A 15004-nucleotide genomic window follows, 5' to 3' on the forward strand; every position below is an offset into this window, starting at 1 on the left:
GATCGTAGTTTTTGGAACATATGTTTCTTGTGGCAAAATATATTCACCTTACCTTGTCATTTGACTGTTGGCCTAAATTAAAAGGATTTATTTGGCTTATGAATCAAGAACACCAAAGAGAAGCTGCCCATTTATTTTTGGACCTTGAGGGAGACAGTTTAACAGTAAAACGTTTATGCTGTTTATAGGTTTGTATATGCCCTCACAGTTTTTAGCCTTTTCCAAAGTAAAATGTTTATGCTGTTTAGTTGCCTAGCTTGCTAAGTTTATTTAATTTCCCAATGGGTTTTGTATCTATCATTTAAAACAAGATTTTGTGGCAAATGCTCTAATTGACATAAATGGTAGAGCATCAAAACGGGTCACACATTCAAGAGAAGGGATTCGTGTATGAAGACATTATTTCTGTTTGCACTTGAAGCAGGGATGAATGCATTTAGAAAGTGTAGTGTACAAGTTTCAAAAATCTTTTTAATACAATACAATATTTTGCTACATGTTCTGTCCTTGCTACTACTTATAATATTCGAGTCTTGTGTAGCCAAATTTCCAATCCATTGTGACCGGTGACCCATTATCATAAGACACTAAATTTTGTAGAAGAAACACGAATTAAGCTCGAATGCATGGAAAACGAGCACATTCCAACCAAAATAATCAAAGCGTGACATATGGAACAATCAAATTGTGGTCTTACCATTTGTAAAAGATCAAATCAAAAACGAAAGAGAAAACGATTATTTTTCTAAACATATAAGTGACCAAAGAAATATTTTGGCACAAGGGTAGGTTTAAAGTTTGTTATCTTAGGCTTTGATTGGAAGAACATATGAAGAAGCTTTTTTAATTTTATCATCCAATCAACATTTATTAGGAGAGCATATAAGGGAGCATTTTAGAAGCTGCAGATGCTCTCATATGCTCTCTTTCTACATGCTCTCATTTGAAGCATTTCTCAAGCATTTAACTCTAAAATATTAATATATATTAAAATAATTAATTTATTTTGTAAAAATAGAAAATTATAATTTCATAAAATATAAAATTATTTGTTATAAGATAATATATATATGAGAAACTACTTAATATTATTATTTAAAATAATATAATAATTTATTTAATACATTAAAATATTAATGTGGATATAACGTTTATAATATATATATCATTGTTTTATTATAGTTTAATGTGTTATATTATATATATTTTAAAAATTTATTGAAATTAAAAATGTAAATATAGATATAAAGTTTTATAAAAAACTTATAATATATATTAATTATTTTGTAATTAATGTTTTACACTATAAATATATATAATTGAAAATTATTAAATTTCACATTTATATATATAACAATTTATAGTATTTATTAAATATTATATATATTAAAAATATTATAAAACAATGAGTGATAATTAATTTTCTTAATGAAACACATTTAAATTATATTTATTTAATTAATATTATATATTAAATATCAATATCATATATGATATTCATTGCTATAACAATCAACTAAATGTGTTATACTGCCTCCGTTTCATAATATAGGATGTTTTGGAAAAGTTTTTTGTTTCATAATATAGGATGTTTTCAAGTTTCTATGTAACTTTTAGATTAGTTTAATACTTTATATTATGCAGTCTTGTTTATGATTGGTTGAACTTTTTTAAAGTAGTATTTTCTTAATATGCGTGTTTTACTCAAAACATCATATATTTTGAAACGGAGGGAATATTAATCAGAGCATACAACTTATGCACCTTAATGTTTATGCTGCATAATGCTAATGCTCTAGTATATGTTGTTCCAATCAAGCCCTTAGTAGGTTTTCTAAACATATTACCAACGATGTACTTGGCCAAAATATAAGTATGTAAGATCCAGATAAGGGTTTGACTTTGTCATCTCATAATCGATCAGCAAGATCAAACATCTTCTGCACTTCTCCACCAGTTAGGCTCGTTGTAGCGGGTTTTAGCAATGCGAGCAGCCCTCAACTTTGGGTCACGGATACTCTGCAATCACCAACTATAAATCAGACAAACTTAAATTGAAGAGGCAGAGAAGTAGAATCAATTCATAAAAAATTGGCCAACTCACCTCATCCTCAATTGGAAATCCGAAAAGCTTCCATTTGGGCAACTTGGGCAACTCACGGACAAGTATGGGATCCGCCTCAGTATCGTTGAAAGCATTGTGGACACGAGGTCTCTCATCATCTGAAGATCCGAAACTGCTGTCACTACCTCCATCCCCTAGAATACCAATTAAAAAAATAATAATAATAATTGTCATAACCTCATTTTCAAACCAAAGATTGGAGAAGTGATAAAATCAAGTTCAGATTATTCTAACAGATGAAAGACAAGGAAAAGCAATAAGAGCAACACAAATTCTGCTCAAGGACCATGAAGTACAGTGAGATCTACACATGTGCAACTGGCTTTTAGCAAATTAAGAGTCCAAACAAAAGCTAATGCCTAATAATACTTATGGCAATTCTTTAAGCAAAGCAAACCCCGTTAGAAGAAGGAAGACCAAATTAAGTTCTCTACAAAATACAATGTCAACAAGGTGACTGAAACCGAAGAACATAATAATCAAAGGCAAAGCAAAACTCTCACAAGCTATATAAACCCTCACATCAAACTAAGAGCAGACAAGTCATAGAGTCAAGTTCTCTATAAAGAATGTCAAATTGATGATTAAAACCAACGTATAAAATTGTTCGTTCGAATGTCACTCTTTGATCTTTTGAGATAGAATTTGTAATCACAACAAGATAACAAAACGAAAGATAAGCGATCATTCATTCAATAGACAAATACTAACTAACATAATAACATTGATTGCATATGTCATGGTTTTGTTGTCTTTGGTGGGACTATCTTATTTGTCATGAACATTGATTGCACATGTCATGTCATGTTAGAATACAATTTAGTTAACTTTATCTTCTAATTAAATGAAGAGAGGTTTCTCATATAAGCTACTTCCCTTCGTGTTAGATTTGATCAGTTAAGAAAGCTATATTTTATATATGATGCCTTTAATTGATATATTTCCATAGTTTTAAATTTATCCATTTGTCAAATTTGTGTTGGGGCGGCAGTAGGCGTTTTAAATTTGTCAAAGTATATAAATACTGATTATTGTTGGGTGGACCTCTCTTATTCACCTCTTTTAGTTAAAGAAACAAATTTTGTAAATCAATCAATTTTAAAATTATTAATTCTAAACATTATATTATAGTTTTAATTATAACATCTAAATCCAAATCATTTTTTTATAAACGTAAACTGACATATAATATTCTTTAGTTGTGTAATTTAAACTCTAATCATTTTTATAAACCTAAATTAAAATATAATTTTGTTCTAAACTCTAACCACTTTTTTATAAACCCAAACTGATATATAATTTTATTTAATTGTAAAATCTAAATCCTAAACACTAACCACTCTTTTATAAATCCAAACAAACATATAATTTTGTTTAATTGTAAAATCTAAATCCTAAACCCTAATCATTCTTTTGAAATCCAAAACCGACATATAATTTCGTTTAATCATAAAATCTAAACCCTAAATCAAAAGAGTACCACTCCCTTGGCTTCATAAAAAATGCTATTTTGACTTGAATTATATGAGTGATAGTGAGAGCTTCATCTACTTGGAAACTTGACCAAGACTTTTTGGCTTCTTTTTTTTTTTTGTCTAGCCGATTGATATTAAGAAAACAGTTGAGTTATATGATATTTGAGTTATATGATATTTCTAATTACTTTAAAATAAATTATTTTCATGCTCTTGATTTTATTGGTCTTCTATTAATTGCTTTGTTTCAAGAAGTCGCTGATTGGAAGGATATAGTCTTTTTGTAGAAGTTTGGAATTAGAAAATTATTTTAAGCTTTATATTCATTCTCTTTTCATTAATAGTACAATGTGCTCATCAGTTTGTTGTTTAGTTTTTGTGAAGAGATAATAGTCCCCTGAACTTATCTATACTCCCTTCAATCCCTAATGATCTGCGCTAATAGAGTGCAAAAACGTTTCACAACAACATTTTAAAGCATTAGGCAAAGATAAAACACGAAGGGAAGCCAAAGGAGAATTAAGTAACGATTACCACATAGGTTTGCTCACTGTCAAGCTCACCAAAGTGTTCCCACTTGGCAATACGGTTCTGTTCATCATACTCATGCTACTGTTCTGTTCAACTATCCATGAGAGCATCTACACTGGATGTCCAAACTTGGGGAGCTGACGGAGAGATTTTAGGATCCTTTTTATTTGCATGCACTTCTAGTGTACAGTACTCTTGATGCAGCTTCAATCACTCACAGCCTTACCCTTACCTTTGTCAGCTACCAATAATCACAAACAACTGGTCACAACAAAATCAGAAGTGAGTCTGAAATCGTAATATATATACACGAACATATATACTAAAGAGAGCAAAAAGAAGCAAAATAACTATATTCAGAACACAAACATATCACTACTAAAACTTGCTACGATTGTGGAGTTCTATATCACTAAGATGTAAAAAAGTATAAGCGTAGGTAAAGAGAATGAGGGTATTAGGATTTTGTATATTATCTCTTAACTGTACGTACATCGAAAAGTGAACTCATGCCAAAAATGGTTCGAGTTGCTTGACAAAACAAAGTTTCCTTGACGAAAAAAACTTAGTAATCTAACTAATATCTCTAATATATGGTATAAATAGACACGTCACTACTGTTGTAAGAGACTCAAATCCAATGAGATTACACCAAATTGCTTAAATACCATTTTCATCGAAAGAGAACCAAAAAAGAAGAAGAAAAAAAAGACATGAACTTTGGGTAGGCCCAAAAAGTTTGTGTGGAAATGAAGTTGCTGGAGGGTGATTAGGTGACCATTTTGATTTGTTGCCCTCTTTTTTTTTTTCCCATTTCTCTTTACTACCCAAATACGCACCCACACTTTTGACCCACGCCCACTTTCATATTTTTTTTTTTTAAAGCTCTCACCTCTAAAATATTTATAACCTTGAGTTTTATTTATATATGTCGGCTATTATTATGTCTATACATATACAGGCACACAAGTTCGTATTCATATCTATAGTCCAAACATTTTAAAGCCAAATTAACTAGACCATCTCTAATTATACTAAAAGTCTAAAATACAGATCAAGAGTCCCATAATCTTATTCTTTTTTCTTAAAGTCCGATCCCAAAATCTACGAGTTGTATTTGTATGATAATTAGCAATTTAAAGGGCACTATGTCAAAATCTACGGGTCTCAAAATAATGAATCATATAAAGAATTTTAGATAGAAAATTATGTGGAGATAGACGTCCGATACCGTGCATGGTTCAGCTCGTGCTCGTCAGTCGTCACATCGATTCTAGTTTGGTAGAAATATGTGAATTATATTGAAAACTCAAAGTTATTTTAATTAGATTTACGAATGATTTTTGCGTAACATGCAGAATCAAAAGTCAGATACATATATATGCCAGATTTTGTCAGAAGGATTTTGTGTAAGCATATAATTCCCAATCGCAGAGACGTAAAATATTTCATTCGGTAAATATATCATAAGAAGTCGACACTTGTCTCTGACACCAGCCTATGATTTACGTGGAATCCACACATCCACACTCACATGACACAAAGGTGCACCTTGTCATCTATTTACATTTATTTTAATTTTTTTATATAACTTGAAAGTTTTTACACGAAAGGATATGCTAATTTTTTTAGCCACATGACTATAATACTAGCATAGTAGCACGTATAAGAGATCATTATTTAACTCGTAAAAGAAATTGGTCACAACTTGTAACATAATGGTTTACACTAATCTCATTATTATTTCCATCATCTAGATTACATGTATAATCTGGCATATTGCATATTAGTTGTTGATAAAAATTAAGTAAAAATCTATATATATGGACGTATAACTATTTTATTTTTGTTTTAAAGCATTCCATTATTCTTTAGAATTCTATCTTTTACATCTCCAATTATTTATTTCATCAACTTAACACGAATGCTTTAGAATTCAGCATTATATTATTATTCATATAAACACAGTTGACACAAGAAAAAACAAACACTAAATATATGGAGCTTGGCACACTACAACAAATATGGTCATTGATAGCACATTAAGATAGCACTAGTTCGGTAACTGCTATAAATGTGAAATTAGAGTTTTTAAAAAACACTCATAGCGTAAAGTTAATGCTATGCCCAAAAAATCAATAAGCGGTAACTAAAAACACAAGAGTCCGCCTTAATTTTACGAATAAGCGCCAACACTTAGAAAAAAAAGGGGATTTTCGCGGTTTATGAGTAAAAAAATAATAGCGGGCTAGGGAAAAAAGAAAATACAAAAGAAGATAATCTTGCTATCTCCGCCGACGATTTGTTTTCTTTGTCGCGACGAGATCTCTCTTGCTATCTCCACCGATGATTTCTGCCATCTCTGTCGATTTAACCTTCTAGATCTCTTGGTATCTCCGCCGAATCTCAGTGCTCGCCATCTCGATTCAATCTCTCACAGCTCTCCTGATTTCAATCTCACATCTCGAATCAGGTGAGTTCAAAGTGAGTTCATAGAAGCTAAGAGTTAGATTTGTAGTTTATTGAGCTGTTATTTCGTCGGATTTTGGAGTTATTGAGCATTTACATTTGGTCATTTGATATTCATAGAAGCTAAGAGTTTGAATTTGGCTGAATTTGGAAGAAGCTTAAATAGTTTACATTTGGTCATTTGATTTTCGTGTATAAATAATTGTAATCTCAGTTCATTGTGTTTTTTTGGTGTTGTTTGAGGAGGTTCAGTGTTCTAAGTTCATTGTGTTTTTTAGCTTTGCTTTTTCTTTAACAATCTCAGTGTATTGTTTTCGTTGGTTGTTGTTTCAGGAGGTTCAGTGTTTTTAGCTGGAGTAATTGCTGTCTAATAGGTGATGTGTTTGCCTTTGCTTTTTACAGAGTTAAAGATTTGAGTAGATGCACGACTGAGTATACTGATTGTGTTTTGTTTCCAAGTATTTGTGCCAGGTTACACATATATAGCAAGCTACTTTACACATTATCTCCCAACCATACGACAGGTTTGCTCTTTCTCATGCTCTTGATTTTCTCAGTTTAGAGTCAGTATTATTATTTATGTTTGATAAAGGGCATTGCTCTTGATGTGATTTTATTGACTGTTTATGCTTAGTAATAGTGATTTGATGATTAGTTAATATGCATTGTTGATCTTACCTTGTAATGAAGGTAAGATCATAAATGTTGGACAAAGCATGGGTGCATCTTTGTAGGCTTGATCCTGATTATGCGATAGGTGCATGGAAATTTGTTCAGACTGTCTCTGCAAATCAAGGAGACAATGAGTTGATAATTTGCCCTTGTATAGACTGTCGCAATTTAGCTCGTCATTCATGCAGCGAGGTAGTTGTTCATCTTGTAACACGAGGTATGGATGAGGTTTACAAACTGCGTAACGACTGGGACCATCATGGAGAATGCAACACAGTTTTAGAAGCTGCAAGGAAAGTAACTCAGTTTAATGAAGAGATTGCTGGGTTATATAGAGCTGCTGAGTACGGAGATGATGAGTTTGATAATGGAAATGACTTTTGTGAGACTGAAGAGGTAGAGGACAGTAGAGAAGATGCTTTCATGAAAAAGTTAGCAGATGCCGAAACCCCTTTGTATCCAAACTGTGCAAACCATAGCAAGTTATCATCTATTGTTTCATTATTTCGACTCAAGACAGATAATGGCTGGTCTGATAAGAGCTTCAACGATCTGCTTGGTACACTGTCAGAGATGTTACCAGATGGCAACGTGTTGCATACATCATTGTATGATGTAAAGAAGTTTTTTAGGTCTTTTGATTTGGGTTATGAAAAGATTGATGCGTGTATCAACGATTGCTGCCTATTCAGGAAGGAGTTTAAGGATCTTGAATATTGTCCAAATTGTAAGGCTTCAAGATGGAAGATTAACTTGGAAACCGGTGAGGTCAACACAGGTGTACCACATAAAGTTTTACGGTACTTTCCAATAATCCCAAGGCTGAAGCGGATGTTTAGGTCTGAGGAAATGGCGAAAAACTTAAGGTGGCATGCTACTAACAAGAGCAAAGATTGTAAACTCAGACATCCAGTAGACTCTGTGACTTGGGATCAGATGAGTCACAAATATCCTTCATTCGCGGCTGAGGAAAGGAATATCCGGCTAGGACTATCGACAGATGGGTTTAATCCATTTGACATGAAGAATAGTCAGTATAGTTGTTGGCCGGTTCTATTAGTAAACTATAATTTACCTCCAGATCTATGTATGAAGAAGGAGAATATTATGCTCACCTTGCTAATTCCTGGTCCACATCAGCCAGGTAACAGTATTGACATCTACCTAGAACCTCTAATAGATGACCTAAACCATTTGTGGAACCAAGGAGAGTCAGCTTATGATGCCTTGAGTAAATCTGTGTTTACTCTTAAAGCAATGCTTCTCTGGACTATTAGTGATTTTCCAGCCTATGGAAATCTTGCTGGATGCAAAGTGAAGGGGAAAATGGGATGTCCTGTATGTGGTAAACACACAGATAGTATGTGGCTTAAGTTTGGTAGAAAGCATGTTTACATGCGCCATAGAAAGGGTCTTCCACCATCGCATAGGTATCGTGTTAAGAAAACTTGGTTTGATGGACATACAGAACATGGGAGAAAGTTAAGGATTTTGAATGGTCATAATATTTCTCATTTACTGAGAAATTATAAAAATACTTTTGGGAATTTTAAAGAGTCTGCGAAGAAGAGAAAAGTCACAGCTTGTGTGGAAGATGAAAATAAAAGTGATGGGATGTCTAGCGATTCTGAGGAAGAGGAAGATGAAGAAGAGGCAGTAGATGAAGAGGAGTTGTCTAGATGGAAGAAAAGATCAATATTCTTTCGTCTGCCTTATTGGGAGGAACTACCTGTAAGGCACAATTTGGATGTCATGCACATAGAGAGAAATGTGGCTGCCAGTATTATCTCAACACTTTTACATTGCGGAAAATCAAAAGATGGTCTTAGTACTCGTAAAGATTTGGAATATCTTGGAATTAGGAAAGATTTGCATCCTGTTACTAGAGGTAAGAGAACTTATCTTCCAGCAGCTCCTTGGTCTTTGTCAAAGACAGAGAAGAAAGTCTTCTGCAAAAGACTTATTGATTTTAAGGGACCTGATGGATACTGTTCAAACATTTCAAGGGCTGTATCATTAGAAGACTGTAAGGTACAAGGTCTCAAATCACATGATTACCATGTGTTGATGCAACAACTCCTCCCAGTTGCAATTAGAGGTTTATTACCAAAAGGTCCTAGACTAGCAATCATACATTTGTGTACATTCTTCAGCCACTTGTGTCAACGAGTCATTGATATGGAACAGATTTCAGTAATGGAAGCTGAAATTGTTGAAACTATATGTATGTTTGAAAGATATTTTCCACCCAGCTTCTTTGATATAATGGTTCACTTGGTCATACATCTCGGAAGGGAAGCTAGACTATGTGGCCCAGTTCAGTTTCGTTGGATGTACCCTTTTGAAAGGTAGTAATGCATCTTACATTATACTTTACAATATGTTAGCTGAAAACAATCTGATTCTAACTTGGTGTTTACTATATGCAGGTACATGAAAGTTTTGAAAGACTTTGTTAGAAACCCGGCAAGACCAGAGGGTTGCATTGCTGAGTCATATTTAGCAGAGGAATGTATCAGGTTCTGTAGTGATTTCCTTAAAAAGACAACCAATGTAGAAGAGAAATTAGATAGGAATACTGAGTATGAGAGCAACTCTATCATAGAGGACCGGCCAATATCAGCAGCAACTGAATTTTCTCTTACTGATATGGAAAAGAAAGTAGCCCATCTTGCTGTTCTTCATAATACGGCTGTCATGGACACATATGTCGAGTAAGTTTTCAAACTTTGACCAAACATGTCATTTGCATTATGTCTCATTTTACATTTTGTAACTGATTCTTTTTTCTTCTTTTCAAAAAGTATGCACCTACAATATCTACAAGAAACAAACACCAAATGTAGACGTGATGCAACGGTTTTATGGCGTACTCATACTCAGGATTTTGCAGCTTGGGTTAAAAATGAGGCAAGTATTAATTACTCTTTACAAAATTTATATATTGTTCATGAGTTTAACTAGAATACTTTCTGACTTAAAAATTTATCATGTAGATAAAGATTGATTCAGATCAGCATGATGAGAGACTTAAATGGCTAGCCTATGGTCCCCGGAGTAGTGCAAGGTCATATACAGGTTATATAGTTAATGGACAGCGGTTTCACACGACTTCAGTTTCTAAGCAAACTCAAAATAGTGGAGTCTTCTATGAGGCAACTGCAATGTGTAGAGCGAGTGCAAAGGATACTTCACAAGTGGCAGATTTAGTTACTTACTATGGGAGAGTAATAGACATTATACTCTTGGATTATAATGTCTTTTATGTTCCTATATTCCGGTGTCAACGGGCAGTTAGAGGTAACGGGGTTAAAGTAGAAGATGGGTTCACGTTAGTAAACTTGAATCAGAGTCAAGTTTCCTTTATGAAAGATCCTTTCATATTGGCATCTCAGGCTAAGCAAGTGTTTTACTCGAATGAGAATGATGAATCTGGTTGGTGTGTAGTGTTAAGAGGTCCTTCCAGAAGATATAATGAGAAAGTGGAAGCAGATGAAAACACAGATATAGGACCATTGCCATCAATAATTCAAATGGATTCTGAGTTAGAGGAAGAAGAATGTGCTCAAAATGCTAGAGCTGATTGTGAAGGCATATATGTGTGTTATGATTTTAGTTTATTTATGTGTTGATGTGTGTTATGATTTTTGTTTATTTATGTGTTGATGTGCCTATGTTTGTGTTTGTCTATTGTAACTGTTATTAATGTTTGTTGTTACTTGTTTCAGGTGAATTAAAATGGTCAATAAAAAAACGAGTAAGAAGTCCAAGAAAAACAAGAAGAAATCTGGTGATGAAGAGCCTGAATTTCTGGGTACGCTGTACCACAATCAAACTACAGCTGGTGATGACGAAAGAGTGACTGAACACAGAGAGAATGAGGAAGAAAGAGTGACTGAACACAGAGAGAATGAGGAAAGGGAGACTGAGGAAGGAAGGCTAAATGAGGATGTTCAAGATGGAGAGCCTCTTGGCTTTGTTGAAATGGCACAGGAACATGAGAATCCAGAGCAACCTAAGCGTAAAAAACATAGAGGCCCAACTAAGATGAAGAATATAGCTAAAGAGCCAAATGTCCGTGAAAGACTTGAATGGAATGGTAAGGGACAGCCTGTTGGTCGTGGATCAGTGAAGTTATCCTCTTATATAAGTGTATTAGTGCGAGAACATGTACCTTTCACAATCGATGACTGGAGGAAAGTTAGTAATGAACTGAGAACAGTTCTGTTGAAATCTGTCCAGGTCAAATTTCTTTACATAACTCACTTATGTCACTGTTTATCGAATACATGTGTGTAATTGTGTGTAATTTTATACAGGCAAGGTTTGAGGCTGACGAAGAGTACCAGAAGATTTATATACTGGGACAGATGGGATGCAACTGGAGGTCCTCCAAATCAAGACTAGTAAAGAAGATAAGATCCAAATCTACTATACAAGAAAGGATGACTCTGAGACCACCTAATATTACGCAACCAGAATGGCGGAAGTTTGTGAAACTCAAAACTAGCAAAGAATTTGCAGTTGTAAGTGAATCTTACAAAGAGATACGGCGAAAACAGATACCACACACTTGTAGCCGCAAAGGAATGGTCAGGCTGGAAGAAGAGTTGGTAACATCTATTACCTGAACTTTCTTAATAAATAGCTGCCATTACCACTTTGTTTGAACAATGTGTTGTTTTTGTAACAGAAACAAAATAGTGAAGACCCATCGCAAGTGTATAGGCTAGACGTCTGGGTCAAATCACGAACAAAAAAAGATGGTACTCCAGTCAACACGAAAGCAGCTGAGAAATTAGTAAGTATTTAATGTTGTTCTTTATTACCTGCTCGATATTCTCCTATACTATATTCATATGTTTGATTTTGTATTGTACGCAGAAGAAGGCAGCTGAGTTGGTTAATAATGCTACTTCATCGTTAACAAACCCACTAGAAGACAGCCTTTCACAACTATTAGGACCCGATAATCCAGGTCGTCTTAGGGCAATGGGAAGAAGCATGAGTAAGACCAAGTTAGCTTGTTTACAAGTGAAGCAGAAGTTCTTTGATGACATGGAAAAGCAACAACATAAGTTGGTTCACCAAGTTCATGCATTGGAAGATGAAATTAAGAGAATTAAACAGCAGGTTTGTTAAGAGTAGTAGATTTAAATAATAAAGTACTAATCTATATGTTTGTTTGACTTGGTTTTAAATGTGACAGAAGCCAGATACTGAAGTTGGTGAAAACTCAGCTTCTGCAAGAGGAAAAGTAAGTAATTTATAAATGCTTACTTAGTTGATATGATTATGGTAAATTCTTGACAATATTGAAATATATTTACTGTAGAGTGTTAACAATGAAGGACAAGGCCGTTGTGTGTTGGTTGATTGTCAAATTACTAATGAAAAAGTGGCTGAAGGAGTTCTTCTAAGTTCTGATCCGGATGACTTTGTTGATGACATCCCCTTGTGCCCTGAAGCTGTAAAAGTTTTGGTGGATAAAGCAATTGTGTTAGAAGCCTTTCTTTGGAGACCTACAGCTGATATTTCTACAGTTGATGAAGCTGTTGGTCAAGTCATTGCATGGCCTCTCAATAAATGTCTTCAATCTCACCATAGTGAAGACATTCTTCCAAGGGTAACATTTTCTTATTCACAACCATACTTATTAGTTTACTGTGTTAATAGTTTCTGAGATTTTTTGTTTTATGCATTTGTTAGAGTCCAAAAATATCTTCTTTGAACAAATGCAAACTGCTGGATTGGACTGGTAAAATTGATGGAGTGGTTGGTGAAGGACGTTGGCAGTCTAAAGACCCAGCAGAGTTGGTTAATGGTATTCCTCTAGGACCAAATCAAGTGAAAGTCTTTCTCGATGTGGTCCACGTTGAAAAAGTCTTCTTATGGAGGCCTACAGCAAAGATTAGATACCTTGGGGACTCTGTGAAATCATTCATATCATGGCCTGCCGATAAGTGTGATTTTGAAGATACCATAGATACACAATGTCGAAAGTCTACTCTGCAGCCACATTCCATGTCTACAAAAGCATCAAGTCCAAAAACTGCATCAAAAGGTACAACTTCTGCATCTCCAGTTTCTAACTCTCATAAGCGGAAAGAATCAGAATCATGTCCACCAGCGCCTGTAAAGAAAAATCCACCACAACTTACCCAGTCTCCACTTCGAAGATCTCAGGTAAGTAGCTCGATAATTACACTTCTAAGTGTCCACTACAGTTAAGATTTTTCTCTGTTAATTATAACTTGTCTTATATTGCAACCATTGTAGCGTCACACTCCAACTGATGCTTCCAAAGAAAATCAGAAGTGCAAGTTAATGGATATTAACGGAAATAACAAGGTGGTTGCTGAAGGACGTTGGGCGTCAGACAACCCAGAGCATACTGTTCATTGTGTTCCCTTGGGTGACAATGCAGTTAAGGTTTGGGTTGATATAGTGAATGTCAATTCTGCAGCTGTTTGGAAGCCGTCTTCTGAGATAGAGTGTCTTGGAGATGCATTTGGATCTGTACTTGCATGGCCAAAGGATAAAGTGATAATGTGTTAAACTAATCAGGTTTTCTACTTCTGTTTTTATTTCTGTTGAGACTTGAATGATGAATTTGAATTCTGTAATGTGTTGTTGGATTTGTTTGGATTTGGTAATGTAATGTTTGGTTTAAGACATGTTGTGGTATCAAGTATCAGGGTAGTATGGAAACTGAAAAAGGCCATATTGCATAGCATTCTTTGATATCTATAGCATCTAAAAATGCTGCAACAAAACAATATGCAACACGTAACCAAAGCTATAATAATATGTAATAGCAGTATTATAAAAAGCTATCGTAAGACAGACCAAACAATAGCATGTAATAACAATGCTATCATAAAAATTATAGCATGTATAAACAATGCTATAATAAAACTTATATAGCGATGAAAAAAATGCTATTAAAGATGGTGAACTATTATAGCAAGTGAAAATCAACGCTACTATAGATGCAAAAGGTTCGTAGCGTTTAATAAACGCTGTAATACGGGTGCGACCTATTATAGCTGCCGCAAATATAGCGTTTGATAATTCGCTATCAATCACTTTTAATGGCGTTAATCGTATGCTATCAATGTCCATATTTGTTGTAGTGGCAGTTTGCTTTATAAGGATGATACACGAGTACAGATCCTACACTATGATGAGTTCACGAATATGATACAGTAATTGGGCTATGAATTGTTTGTTAATTTTTTTTACGAACACTTATTATAAATTTTAGTTGATCTAACAAGCTTGAATCCAACGTAGAATGGTCATATATGGAAACATTCCATTTTTTTAGTATTAATAATCTAAATATATAAATAATCTTAATACTTCAAAAGTACTCTACAATATATAGACGAGTGAGCGTGAGACAACTCGTCTATTTGGATAAGTGCATTGAATTCTTAATTATATAAACACAAGATGGATAGTATATATAATAGAACCTCCGATAAATATCGAGTTGTGTGTTACCGATCGAATCATTAAACTTTTTCTGATTAGTTTAGAGTGAATAATAGCATATTAAAATAATTCCTCTATGTTCTCAGCCTATTTATCAAATAAAGTCATGCGACCTAATATAATACAACTGAATCTATCTAATTCATCAAATTAAATTTAAGGATGATACACGAATACCGATCCTACACTATGATGACCAACCTGGTGAAAAATAAAAAATAGTTGAATTTTG

General features: G+C 34.0%; 2 protein-coding genes and 1 long non-coding RNA gene across 4 annotated transcripts; 2 read left to right on the forward strand and 1 right to left on the reverse strand.

Moving 5' to 3' along the window:
* Positions 1 to 1857: 1857 nt before the first annotated feature.
* LOC147943246 (uncharacterized) lies at positions 1858 to 2778 on the reverse strand. The gene is made up of 2 exons (XR_015598341.1): positions 2105 to 2778; positions 1858 to 2019 (listed from the first exon to the last, which is right to left on the reverse strand). It is a non-coding gene; the product is annotated as an uncharacterized LOC147943246 (long non-coding RNA).
* Positions 2779 to 6311: 3533 nt separating this feature from the next.
* LOC104788836 (uncharacterized) lies at positions 6312 to 13949 on the forward strand. Of its 2 annotated transcripts, none has more exons than XM_019245184.2 (11): positions 6312 to 6604; positions 6934 to 6974; positions 7072 to 7124; positions 11001 to 11514; positions 11592 to 11885; positions 11966 to 12073; positions 12157 to 12405; positions 12482 to 12529; positions 12608 to 12898; positions 12982 to 13458; positions 13552 to 13949. In XM_019245184.2, the coding sequence occupies exons 4-11, from the start codon at positions 11011 to 11013 to the stop codon at positions 13828 to 13830; spliced, it is 2250 nt and encodes a 749-aa protein (XP_019100729.2). In that variant the 5' UTR covers positions 6312 to 6604; positions 6934 to 6974; positions 7072 to 7124; positions 11001 to 11010; the 3' UTR covers positions 13831 to 13949. The 2 variants fall into 2 exon arrangements, with proteins under 2 accessions (XP_019100729.2, XP_087308090.1); XM_087451964.1 differs by having other exon boundaries at positions 6377 to 6604; positions 7060 to 7124.
* On the forward strand, positions 7303 to 10932 carry LOC104788835 (uncharacterized). Its single transcript, XM_010514614.2, has 4 exons — positions 7303 to 9620; positions 9702 to 9986; positions 10077 to 10182; positions 10269 to 10932. The coding sequence occupies exons 1-4, from the start codon at positions 7303 to 7305 to the stop codon at positions 10902 to 10904; spliced, it is 3345 nt and encodes a 1114-aa protein (XP_010512916.2). The 3' UTR covers positions 10905 to 10932.
* Positions 13950 to 15004: the final 1055 nt, after the last annotated feature.

This window comes from Camelina sativa, chromosome 5 (assembly GCF_030686135.1).
Source record: "Camelina sativa cultivar CO46 ecotype springtype chromosome 5, ASM3068613v1".
Classification (NCBI taxonomy): Eukaryota; Viridiplantae; Streptophyta; class Magnoliopsida; order Brassicales; family Brassicaceae; genus Camelina; species Camelina sativa.